The sequence below is a fragment of the Cygnus olor genome, chromosome 1 (genome assembly GCF_009769625.2).
Source record: "Cygnus olor isolate bCygOlo1 chromosome 1, bCygOlo1.pri.v2, whole genome shotgun sequence".
Classification (NCBI taxonomy): Eukaryota; Metazoa; Chordata; class Aves; order Anseriformes; family Anatidae; genus Cygnus; species Cygnus olor.
This window is the reverse complement of record NC_049169.1, coordinates 56,160,243-56,172,527: the sequence shown is the minus strand read 5'-3', so window position 1 is coordinate 56,172,527 and position 12,285 is coordinate 56,160,243. Positions and strand designations below refer to the sequence as shown.

The 12,285-nt window shown below is 44.2% G+C and overlaps 1 protein-coding gene across 2 annotated transcripts; it reads left to right on the top strand.

Moving 5' to 3' along the window:
• The first annotated feature begins 240 nt into the window (after positions 1–240).
• On the top strand, positions 241–10,850 carry RASD2 (RASD family member 2). 2 transcript variants are annotated; one of them, XM_040544918.1, is made up of 4 exons: positions 241–256; positions 2,350–2,824; positions 6,717–6,996; positions 8,539–10,850. In XM_040544918.1, exons 3-4 carry the CDS (start codon positions 6,726–6,728, stop codon positions 9,066–9,068), a joined length of 801 nt encoding a protein of 266 aa, XP_040400852.1. In that variant the 5' UTR covers positions 241–256; positions 2,350–2,824; positions 6,717–6,725; the 3' UTR covers positions 9,069–10,850. The 2 variants fall into 2 exon arrangements, with proteins under 2 accessions (XP_040400852.1, XP_040400851.1); XM_040544917.1 differs by lacking the exon at positions 241–256 and adding an exon at positions 2,113–2,240.
• The last annotated feature ends 1,435 nt before the right edge of the window (positions 10,851–12,285 follow it).

Genomic DNA, 12,285 nt, shown 5'->3' with positions numbered 1-12,285 from the left:
CTTTGACACTGATTCATTAGTTCCCTTTACAACCCTAGAAGCAATGATTTGCTGCCATCCCTGCTTCTCCAGTGGGGGCAGGTACAGAGAATTAGCCTGACTTCTCCATCAGGGACCCTCAGGAAGTCATGGGAAAAGCATGGATTTTTGAGCCCCAAAGGAAGTCCTGGCCTTTTGTCAGTTCCTGAGCACAGCAGGAAGAAAAAATACCCAACAACAAAGCTACAGCAACATCTCAAGCCTCTGAAGGCTCATAGTAAGCAATTATCTTTCAAAGGCTTACTTCAAAAGTAATTTATTATTTCACTAGCCGATTGCTGAGAGATCAAATAAAGCCAAGGTGCCGAGGTAAGAATGTTCCCATTCTTTTTTGATACAATTTGAGGAAATCAATTGGCTAGTTTAAATGCTGGAGAAGACAGCTGAGTGGGCGTATGGGCTTGGTGAAGCCAGCTAGGCAAGAGTTTTGCATTTGGTTTACAAAAGAGCTTGAGTAGGCTGAGATTCCAGGCTGATGAGATGGTCTCTAGGATGACTACTCTTCTTTCTTTTTGGCAGAGAACTGATACATTTGTGTAAGATATAGGGATGAAAGAGTTTATTTTCTGTAACACTACGGGATTTGACTTCTATGCTAATTTTGCCAGCAGCAATTCCTCCCATGGCAAAGATACCAGCATGCTGATCATTTTGTTTGGATCTAAGCTATGCAAACTGTTGACCGGCCACCAAAGACGACAGCTTTTGGTCCAGGTTTGATGTGAACAAATGATTTAGGGATGAAAAGCATCATATTTCACTTCAAAAAAATTGTCTGAGCCATAAAAATTCTCCTCTACTTTGTACCAAAAAGAAAAGACTCAGGAGCTGACTAAAGAGTCCTGGTGCTGTGGTCTAAAAAGAGCTGGGTTCAGGTCATGCCCCGTTACCAGTTCACTGCCTCTTGGAAGAAGCCGGCAGTATTTCAGCCATGCTGTGCCAAGAAGTGCTCTTCCTTCCCAAATTTAAAGCTGTCTATACAAGAAGGAAGCCAGGAGCTGCTGTTTCCCAGAAGTAAAGAATTTAAAGAATTCCACCAAAACTGCAGGAATTCTTGTGGTGGGGGGTCTTAAGAAAAAATAGACAATGTAGTTGGAGATTTTTTTTCTTCAAAGAGCAAATATGCTTAAAGAAAAAGTGAGAACGAATTTTGAGAGACTTGAAACTATATTCAGATTTGGGAGATCATGCATCCCTTCTGATTTTTTTTTTTTTAATTGTCAAAATATCTCGAAAATCTTAGCGTGTTTTTCTTTTTTTTTTTTTTTCTGATTAGGAGTTTTAAGTGGGCAATGCAAAACTACTTCATTTCAAATCTTTCTGAAATCTTTTGAAATAGACTTGCAGATCTAAACTATTACTTAAGCTCAAAAAAGGAGAAAAATTAGAGTCAATGAATGATCATATAAATTGCAAACACCATTTTTCACTGAGGGTAGAGCAAACTGCCTGAATTCAACCTATCTTCTCTTTGTTTCTCTTGTTTGTCTGCCCCAGTCCCCCACACTTTCAATGTGCTTGACCTTTTTTTTTTTACATTTTTATTAGCCACAGCTTATTTAAATATTAATGAAACAGCAGCAGTTGCACATTATCCCTATTTCTTAATCAAACCAGCAATCCCAACACAACGTCATCAAGGTTGAGGGAACAGGGGACTGTATTCCATACAGCAAAATAATTACAGGAGTGCTGGACAGAAAGCCCCTACTTGGGAAATGAGTCAGTCCACTTCTGCCTAGCAGAAAATATCAGCTCTGAAGTACAGAAGCAGCCTTTAGAAACAGCTTATGAATTTACAGCTTGCAAAGTAACTGAAGTCTGTGCATCTCGTACACGTACACTAACTTGCTCCCCACACAAGCATACATACAGGTCTCTGGTGGGAAGAAGGGGAATGTGCAGTCTGGAATGCATGCGAACTTTCTGCTGAAAGAAGGAAAAAAAAAAAAAAGATTTTTTCAATAGGCACAAAATCCCACCCCCTCAGCACCCCTCCTTCCCCTGTGTCTGACACCGACTTCAAGGGAGGAGTTGAGCCAATTATCTGTGAGTCCTACAGAAGGAAAATCTGCAATTTGCCAGTAGTTGCGAGAGCCAGGGAGAGAAAGGCAGGGAGGGAAGAGGGAAGACTTTAATTGGCAAACGTAAAGAAAAGCCCCTTCCGTCCTGGAAAGAGAACGTTGTAAAACCGATCTCAGGTCAGAAGAAAAGAAGCTTGTGGGGGGAGAGGGGTTGTGCCAGGCAAGACCTGGGGAAACGTAGGCTCGCCATAGACAACTTCCCTGTCCTCATTCATTTTCCCCATAGGGTCAGAGGTGGCACTGCAGCAGGGTGATCCAGGTGGATGCCCCCACGCCCCTGCATGACCAAGTGTCTCTCCAGAGAACCCCTGCCCACAGCAGAGCCTGCGAAGCACACCTGGCCAGAAGAGCCAGTGGGAGAGGGAGAGACCCTGCCTTTCCTTTTCTTCAACTGAGGCTGGGAGGAGAAGTGCTCATCTCAGCAAGGGGAAAAGCTGCCACTGGTTTGGAGACTCTTCTTTAGTCCTCGTCGGTCGCCTGATCTAGTCATTGCTATCCATGGGGGGACGTCCTCTGGAGCCCTGCGGTCCCTCCCACTCCTGCTAAGTTCCCAGGAAATACGGGTGAAGAAGTGAGCTCTGAGCAAGCGACGTGGGATCCAGAGAACCACAGCCTTTTACAGCAGCAGCCGCCTCTGATTAAAACTATCAACTTCATTGGACTTCACCAAGACCCAGGACTGCTCCTCCAAGGACAGAGAGGTAAGAAAGCAGCACAGAGTTTGGGATGAAAGTAGGAAACAAACATCCCGCAGGAGTGGTTTTGGTGTGCATGAGAACTGAGGGGGTGCACTTAGCAGTGACTAAGAAGTGACAGGTCTGTTATGCACGATACAGCTTGCATCTGCCTGTGTTCTTTTTAGCTGGATGCAGTGAATTATATTTGGATGGCAAACAGAAACACAGACCATAGCTAAAGACCACGGAGTGCAAGAGAGGTACTTGGGAAGTCTGTTCATGGATGGGGAGTTGTAGGAAGGCTAACCAGATGTCATGCATCCCCTGATGGGAAGCTGGAGAGCTAAGGTGGAAAAGCTGTAGGCAGGTTGAACGAAGACAGTCTTCCTCAGATAGCCCTCTCCAGGTGCTCAGGACCAAATCTGTCAGCACCTCGCTGGAATTCAGACAAGCGCTCTTCAGAGCGTGCAAAAGCAGGTGCCTTGTCATTAGTTCTGATGTGTGCCCGCGAAATAGGCAGCAGTGGTGAGCAGTTAGAAGAAGATATAGGGAATCCAAAGAAATGGGGTTTAATGCTGATATTGGACAGCTGTTTCAGCTCTCTATGGGCGTATGAGCCTTTCCCTTTATTAAGTGGAGATAACGCTGCCTGCATTTCTATGACGTTTTGAAATCCCTATGCTCTGTACCACTATAAAATACTAATGCAAAGTTTCTGCCATCAAGCCAGTGCATAAAGCAAAAGGTACCACTGGGAATTAATCTATGCTTAAGCATTTAATAAACTGGAAGGAAAAGATGTAGATTAAAGCCAGCTGGAGGTTGTTTGTCTCTTCATTCTCTTCTGATTGATTTTGCTTTATTTAGTACATGAACATGTGGTCCCTTTCTATTTCTTTTCTTGTGTCTTTAATCTTTTTTCAATGTATGAGTGCCTGTGCTGGGAGTGAGGGCTGAAGTTTCTTTCCTTCCTGAGGAGGAAAGAAGAAAAATTGCACTGAACCAGGGTCAAAGTGGAGTGGGGGGATAAGAAGAGAGCACGAAACACAAACATAAGCTCCCGGCTCAACAGCATGCTCTGAGTCAGATTTGCAGCAGAGGGGCTGAGATGAGTAGAAACTCCAAGAATCAAAGTGCTGAAAAGCATCTTTAGACTCCTTGTCAAATAAAAGGCAGCCAGGAAAGCACAGGAGTCCTCTTGACCGAATGCCTTGACAGGCAGAGCGAGGACAGCATAGAGTGACTATTTAATCATTAAAATTTGCATGTTCTTACACCCCTTCCTCCTCCTCAGTGCATACACATCCTTGGGGCAGAGCGTCCTGAAACGAGCATGTCTGCAGTTAGGGTTTTGCCGTTGATGCGGGAGGGAGGCAGTGTGATTTAGGGACCAGAGATGCCATGGTGACAATCCCTCCTCCAAGGCATTCGGTGTCCAGTGGCATTAGCTGAGGTCCAAGGCGGTAGTGTTCATTTCCAAGAGGCGGACAGAAGTGCCTTTTGCCCTCAAAGTGCCAAACCAGCCCTCCAAGTAGCTGCAGGGACCCAGTCCCGCTCCCTTGCTGCACGATGGGAGTTTCTCCGATCACCAGCAGCTCGGTGGTTACCTGTCAGACAGGAGGGATTCACACAGGATCGGGTCCCCCGGCGTGCACGTCTGGATGTGAAAGGCACTTGCTTAAAAGGCAAGACCATGCTCACCCCTGATGCCGCCCCACAATGCTGGGTGAGACGTCTCTCCAGCAGGTGCGACCCACCACAGCCTGCCTGCCCTCCACACCAGTTCACCCCAGTTCAAGGAGCTGACTCCTAAGTCCTGAGCCCGGGCTGTAGAGAGCTTTGTGGTTTTTCCCAAAAAATCCATCTCCTTGCTTTTCTCTGTCAGCTAAATATAGCCTGAGAGGGTGAAAGGGATTGCCCCAAGGCAGCTCTGTTTCCGTTTGTCTGGCCCATGGATGCAGGACAGCGTTGGAGTGCTATGTAGGAGAGGACAGAGCCACTGTATGTGGCACTGTTATTTCAGAGATGAAACCTGGCGTTCCTGCAATATTGGAGATGGGTCCCGTTCTAAAGAAAAGTCTGGTCCAAAACAGTGTGCTCCTTGCTGTCACTCGTGCCACAGCGATCCCAACAGCACTGTACCTCTATGTGTGTGTATGTGTGCCCATCCAAAGTTATAATCTGACATTACTGTCTGCCTCTAATGTTGTCCATCCCTGCCCTCTGTATATAATTCAGCCTAACACACTCTGAGGAAAGCACTGTGTTTTCCTCCATGCTTTATATAGGGATGAATGTGCTGTTAGCGTGCAGCAAATGAGAGCAATAATAATAAATAGCCGTGTTTTGCTGTTGCCTCAGGCTATAACACAGAGCTTGTAATGATGCTGGATCTGAATTCCAGAGACTTCTTTATTTAGCAGTGGCCGTATCTTCACTTCTGCTTTGGTGCTTAGTGCATGTTAAACAAAGTAAAAGATTTTAAGCTCTTGACTGAGATAAGTGTCAGCTGCATAAAAGCTTGGGAGATAAAATTCACTCAAGGGAAAGATAGGAATCCAGATCTGGACCCAGAAATGATCTTTCAGTGTACATAAAGTACTCGAATTGTAATATTAAATAAACAACACCTAAGTTAAATAAACGGCACAGTGGGAACTTGATTATTCTTTAATAAGATCCTAGTAACCAAAATAAACTCTGTCCAAAATGTGCTTTCTTTGCTTTAATGGCTAGCTTTCCCCACACTGGGGTTGTGTTTTTCCTTTCAGCGCACAATGTATTTGAACCGGTACGTGTAAAATGTCTGTGCAACCCTCTTTTTTTTTTTTTTTCCTATCAAAGTTTCTTGCATCTGGGTGCTACGTCAAAATGGGATCGCCAAGGTCTTAAGACTCATTTTACTTGTCAGGGGTTGGAAATCCTGTCAGACAGTTATTTAAGATGGCTGTCCTTCATCCTTTTCCCAGCCTGTACTTACATCCTCAATGACTGTGATACCCATAACAGCTGTGTATGTGCAAAACTCCCACGAAATCTGCATTGCTGGCCATGCTGCTGCAAGGCAGTGATAACTGCAGTGCTGATAGCTTGTTGGTAGGGAGTTCACAAGCCACCAGTCCAACTAGCTAGAATAAATTCTGGTTTCTAAAAGGTCACCGAAGGCACAGATCTTAGAATTTATCACTACTTGATGTTATTTTGTAGCACAAACTCCCTGCATCAGCACTGTAGGCTGTATGGAACAAGCTATTTAAAATTACTGAGATGTCTATCTTCCACGGGTGTCAAGCACGGTTCCTATTTCTCTCTGACTTTCGGCTGATCTCAGAAAATGAATACTGTGAGATGCTCCTATTTAGGCAACCAAATGAAGTGGTCTAGATCCTAATTGGTAGCTGCAATGGATACAGTATATTGGGAAATCTGATGGTAGCCTCAGTGGGTGCAGTATATTGGGAAATCTGACCTCTGATCTCTATGTTTATGCATCTGACAGAGAACCAAGCTCTGCTGAAAAATCTGGTAATGTGTAAGTGACGCAGATGGTGGGAAGGAACCTGGTGTCCAAGTTGAAGTACAGCTGACAAAATTAACCCGTAATGTTTAAGTGAAATAGCAAATTACAGTTCAAAAATATGCTATCTGCAGTATAAATGCTTTCATTTTGATATGACTTTAAAAGAAAAAAAATAAAATAAAAATCACTCCCTGGAAATGAGACTGAAGAAATGAAGCCATTTCCAGTGAGAAGATTTCTGTTCAGGCTGTTGATCTGCCAGCCAGGACCAGATATTCTGCTTTATATCACAGACTCATCCAGAGCACTCTGACCAACGTGTGGCACAGAGTTGTGCTTCAACGTCCTTCATCTAGTTTCTGGTCTTTCCTCCAACTCTGCCATTCCCTCTTCCAGGTCCAAGCAATGATGAAGACTATGTCCACTGGAAACTGCAACCTAAATGTGCCAGCCAAGAACTCATACCGCATGGTAGTGCTGGGAGCCTCCAGGGTGGGGAAAAGCTCCATTGTCTCACGCTTTCTGAATGGCCGGTTTGAGGACCAGTACACTCCCACCATAGAGGATTTTCACCGCAAGGTCTACAACATCCGGGGAGATATGTACCAGCTGGACATCCTGGACACCTCAGGGAATCACCCTTTCCCTGCTATGAGGAGGCTTTCCATCCTGACAGGTGAGAAAGTGGGGGGGAAGTTTGCAGAGAGGGAACAGTGGGTGAAAGATCATCATGACAGGCAGTAGCTTGGAAACTGTAGCCTGGATTTGACAGTTTCTTGGGGATAAGATGCATTTGGGAGGTAGCTAAATGGACTGTGGGGTTTTATTGCAAGATGCACTTCTCTAGAGAGATATTTCCTGGATGGTATGCTTCTTACGCTATAGGGAGTGCATTAGCCACAGAGGAGAAGTCCACTGGGTGAAGGTCTGAAATCAAGATTTCCCCCTAGTTTATTTCTCTCCTCTGCTACCTCCCCCTCCTACAACATATTTTCTTACTGCAGTCACAAATGAATGGTTGAATAAAACCTCGTGGGCAATAAAGAGCAGCAAGGGACAAAACAAGAGTGTCATTATAAGACACAAGCGGTGAAAAGCAAATGTAAAATGTATAGGCAGGGAATTCAAACCAAGAAAAGCTCTTTTTTTTTTTTCCCCTAAAAGTTCCAGCCTGATTTTCTTGATTTGATATTCCAGTAAAAAATCTCTCTTACCCTTTCTCCTAAGTCTATGGTTAATCAAATGAGTTAAAGAGAGAAAATGGTGGACTCATTTTATACGTCCTCATTGTCAAGCAGTTCCATTTGTGAGCTAAGATGTGTTCTTAACCTATGAAAGTGACAGTTCAGCCACAGCTCACAATAAACCTACCTCCTGGATCTGCTATCTCACCTTCTAGCTAGCCAGTGAAACATGATGTTCACATCAGACCAGGCTAGCATTTTCATTCGCTGAGGTCCTAGGGCCAGTTTCAGGGATGCAGATGTGAGCTTTTGTCCCTGAAATCTCTCTTAGCACTTTTGACATGACTGTCATTCAACAGGCAATGATTTGTGTTATTTTATATTTTGCAAAAGGAATTTTAAGTCAGGAAATGTCAAAAGGAAATGCCAGGGGATCTGTGTCATTTATATATTTCTTTTTTTTCCATGGTCTATTTCTCTTGTGCAACTGAAATGGCAGCAGAGTAGTGAACACTGGGAAACTTCTCATTCCTCTCTTAGTCATTTGGGACTGGGTAGCTATAAATCTTCTGTTCAGGTGTTGCTTCTGTATTGTATAATCAAAAGGCCAAGGTTGAGTGGTTACTAGTTCTCCACTCTTCCTGGTGTCAGAAAAGGCTATGTTTTACACATATAGATGAAAGGAAGAAAAAGGAAAACAATGCAGCAGAGCTGGATAGAAACTTGTTTACAAAAGAGAGTACAAATGGGCAATAACCTGCAAGTCCAGTGGAACCAAGGAGCACATAATCAGATATGGCTGAAGTAGCATCAAAGCCATAAGCCTTTTCCATAGCACTACAGAAAGGAGTGGGGAGTTGGATTAGAAGAACTGGAACTAAAGTACAGCAGAGTGAACAGATTCAAAAGGACTGCACCAAAAAAAAAAAAAATACAGGGAGGAGATGGCAAATAAACCTACTGCTTTTTAAAATTTTCTCCTCCAACACAGGTTGTGATGAACAAACATTTACATTTTCATTTTTCAATTGCAGGGGACGTTTTCATCCTGGTATTCAGCTTGGATAACAGGGAATCCTTTGATGAGGTCAAGAGACTCCAGAAGCAGATCCTGGAGGTGAAATCCTGCCTAAAGAACAAGACTAAGGAATCAGCTGACCTCCCCATGGTGATCTGTGGCAACAAAAATGACCACAGTGAAATCTACCGCAAAGTGCGTTCAGATGAAGGCGAGAACCTTGTCTCCAGTGATGAAAACTGTGCTTACTTTGAAGTTTCAGCCAAGAAGAACACCAACGTGGATGAGATGTTCTATGTTCTCTTCAGCATGGCCAAGCTACCTCATGAGATGAGCCCTGCCCTGCACAGGAAAATCTCCATCCAGTATGGCGACACCTTCCAACAGAAGTCCTTCCGGATGCGACGAGTCAAGGACATGGATGCTTACGGTATGATCTCTCCCTTTGCTCGCCGGCCAAGTGTCAACAGCGATCTGAAGTACATCAAATCGAAAGTTCTCAGGGAAGGTCAGTCAAGGGAGAGGGAGAAATGCACTATCCAGTGAAGAAGGTTTGCCCCTTCTGGCAGAAGTCATCATCCGCATGCAGTGCCTTAAAGAAAATGGTCTGTGGAAGCACAAGATGGGCTCACGGGGCTCGTGGAGAACACCCAACACAGAACAAGGACAACTCTTCCTGTGGATTCTGCTGAGTCATGAATGTAAATAACATCGTCCTCGTAAACAACTGGGAAAAAAATGTATGTCTGAGAGTGCATTTCTCCGTCTTTGTGAGGTAGTTCATCTGCATTCCCCTTTTGGTCTAAAGAACAGAGACTTGAAAAGTAAAGAAATTTCAACTTCATCTTCACAAAGGAAGTAGGTCAAAAATGCACAGAAGACATTAGCAATTACCCAGTGTGCAGCACTTGCTAAGAGAAAGGAGGTTACGTCTGTGTGTGTGTGTTTTTGTGCGTGTGTCTGTGTGCATGCATGTGAGGAGCACTCCTTTTAAAAAATGGGACTTGCATTTCAAAGGACAACAGTCTTACCAAGGTTTCCCAGATTGGGAGCGGACTCTATGTATGGACACTTTACTGTGCTTCTGAGGGGACCTGCATTAAGAGAGTCTTGATTTTACGTTTGCTGGGACAGCTACCATTTGACATTGACATGAATGTTGTTTTTGTATTATAGATTTTATTTGGGATTTGCTTTTTTTATTGTCTGGGGGTGGGTTCTTAGCAAAATCAGGTGGCAAGTGTGCTTGATATCAAAACAGTGTCTACTTTTTAGAAGTGAAAGTTGTTTCCCATCTGTAAAGCTATGTAATCTGTACATTGATTGAAAGTGAAATTGTTCTGCAAAAAGCCAATACATTTGACTGCTTTGCAAGCCTGGTGTGATAGTTTCTCAAGGCAGCCACACCGACTCCGAGTATTGTAGTACAGACGGCACCCTTCTCCTGCTGGCCACCAGAGCAATGGCTCCTTCCCTCTGCCTCTATCAGCCAAGAGTGACCAGATCCATACGTTGGCTTATACCACTTTAAAGGCAGGACTTGGTTTTCCTCCAGAATTAGGAACTGAATTGTAGGCTCTTGGTCTGGGACCAGCTCCGTCACATTTCTTCTGTTAACATACCTCTAATCATTTTGATCATTGTTTTTCCCTGTTGTCTGATAAAGGTTGCCTTGATGGAAACCTTTGCACTGCAGAAGTCCTCCAGAAGTGAAGCTTTGTGCTGGCTGTCCAAACAGAGCTGAACTGGATAAATCTGAGGCCATCATTCACTTCTTCCCTTCCTCAGCCCAGTCCAGGCTTCCATGTCTTCAGCTCTCTCCCTGTCCTGCTTCTGGCTTTGTTGTTTGACATGTTTCTGTATGCCCTCATAGCCACGTGTATTCCTTAGATGGCAGGGCCACTCTCTCTGACTGGAACAAGAGGTGTGCATGCATAACTGTGGGCAAACACGGCCCCAGGAGTGTACACAACAGCAGCGTATGTATGGTTTGTATACCTCAGAATCGCTTTCAGGTACCTGGTCGTTCCCTCCCCCTCAAATTCTGTTCTTGGCTGTGTCTGCCTTGCTGTGCCCTGGTCAGAGCTGTGAGCTAGCTCATGCTGTAATTTGACAGAAAACCAGGAATGATGGTTGTCTGTGAAAATTAGCCGCTGGGACTCAAAATCCCATATTCATTTATCAGCTCCACCCTTCACTGGTACTGTATATTAAGTGGTAAAATACACTGTTCTTTTATCCCCATTGCCAGGACAGCAACTTTCTGACCATGTCTCCCCTCCATCTCTAAATATGTACAATGTTTATGATTAAACCTGTTTTTATTTATTAGTTGCGTCCAAGTCCATTTTTACTTTCACCAAGAACGAGGAAGGCCCTATTTTTTTCTTGTGCAGGTGCAGCTGAGCAAGTGAGGAGTGGGTTGAGAGCCCTGATGAGATCTCCAGTAAGTTCTGGAGAAGCCTTTTACATCCTCCACCTCCACCACCAGGGGAATGACACTAGTCTGTCTGGAACAGATGTGTATCTATATCTGTTTTCTTTTTCTTATCTTCTTTCCTTCTCTTTCCTTCCTTCTCTTTCTTCCTTCTCTTTCTTTCTTTCTCTTTCTTTCTTTCTCTTTCTTTCTTTCTCTTTCTTTCTTTCCTTCTTTCCTTCTTTCCTTCTTTCCTTCTTTCCTTCTTTCCTTCTTTCCTTCCTTCTTTCTTTCCTTTTCTTTCCTTCTTTCTTTCTCTTTCCTTCTTTCCTTCTTTCATTCCCTTCTTCTTTCTTTCTTCCTTCTCTTTCTCTCATTCTCACCAACACCTATACAGATATCCCCTCAAGCAAAAGCAGACAGTCTTCCCAGTGTAGCACTAGAGCACAAACACTTTTTCGTGCATGGAGCTGGCATGCTCATCCCTGGTGTGACTTAATGTGGTCTCTGCAGAGACATCACCTTTTCTCCCAGCCGTTTCCCCATCTCACCATCTGCATCTCTCCACTGTATGAGTCTCAGGTCCCCTGAGCACTTGCCTGCCTCCCTACAGTCTCTCCACCCAAGGGCATGACTACTGAACATGCCAGTGATCAAGCTCTGGGACTGATGTGCTGCAGGGACATGGGGGAAGGGTTGAAGATGGAGTGAGAAAGGCATGAGCACTGGAAACTGTCTGAGACTCCAGGGAACGAGAGGAGAACTCATTGGACTATAGCCCACGTGCTGTGTTATTGAGCCTACGTCTGTTCTCCTTCACCTGCTGGATAAAGCTGAGTTTTGTAAGAGCCTTCATAATCATCAAGTCTCTGTCCCTGTCTTACTATTATTTTCCCTACTGTCCTTCCACCTTCACAAAGACCCCTGCTTTTCTAACTCTTCCATGTTTTCCCATTCCTGTCTTTTCTGGCATATTTATGAAGCCACTGGGCATGAAAAAAAAATTTGTGGGGACAGCAAAAGCACAAGAGTAAGGGAGGCAAAGGCCAAGGAGAGGCAACTGACAGAGATATGCTGGATCCCACAGGATGGCTGGTGAGCCCCAGCTTCAGTGTCCAGCTCAGTCCACCAATGCTCAGAGTGAGAATCATCTCTGAAACTCATTGGGAATGAAGGTGAAACTGCATTACACTCACCAACAGAAACGAATGACAAAAATCAGGTAATCTTATTAAAGTAATCCCAGTCTTCCCTCTGCATTTTGTTACTGATGGTAATTGCTTTTGAAGTTAGATTATCATGCTCCTGAGGACATTTATTGTTTTGCTTTTATTATATCATTACAGT

Coding starts and splice junctions, on each gene's coding strand:
- RASD2 (XM_040544918.1), top strand. CDS start 6,726: ATGATGAAGACTATGTCCACTGGAAACTGCAACCTAAATGTGCCAGCC. Junction 6,997..8,538: donor GAGGCTTTCCATCCTGACAG/GTGAGAAAGTGG, acceptor TTTCAATTGCAG/GGGACGTTTTCATCCTGGTA.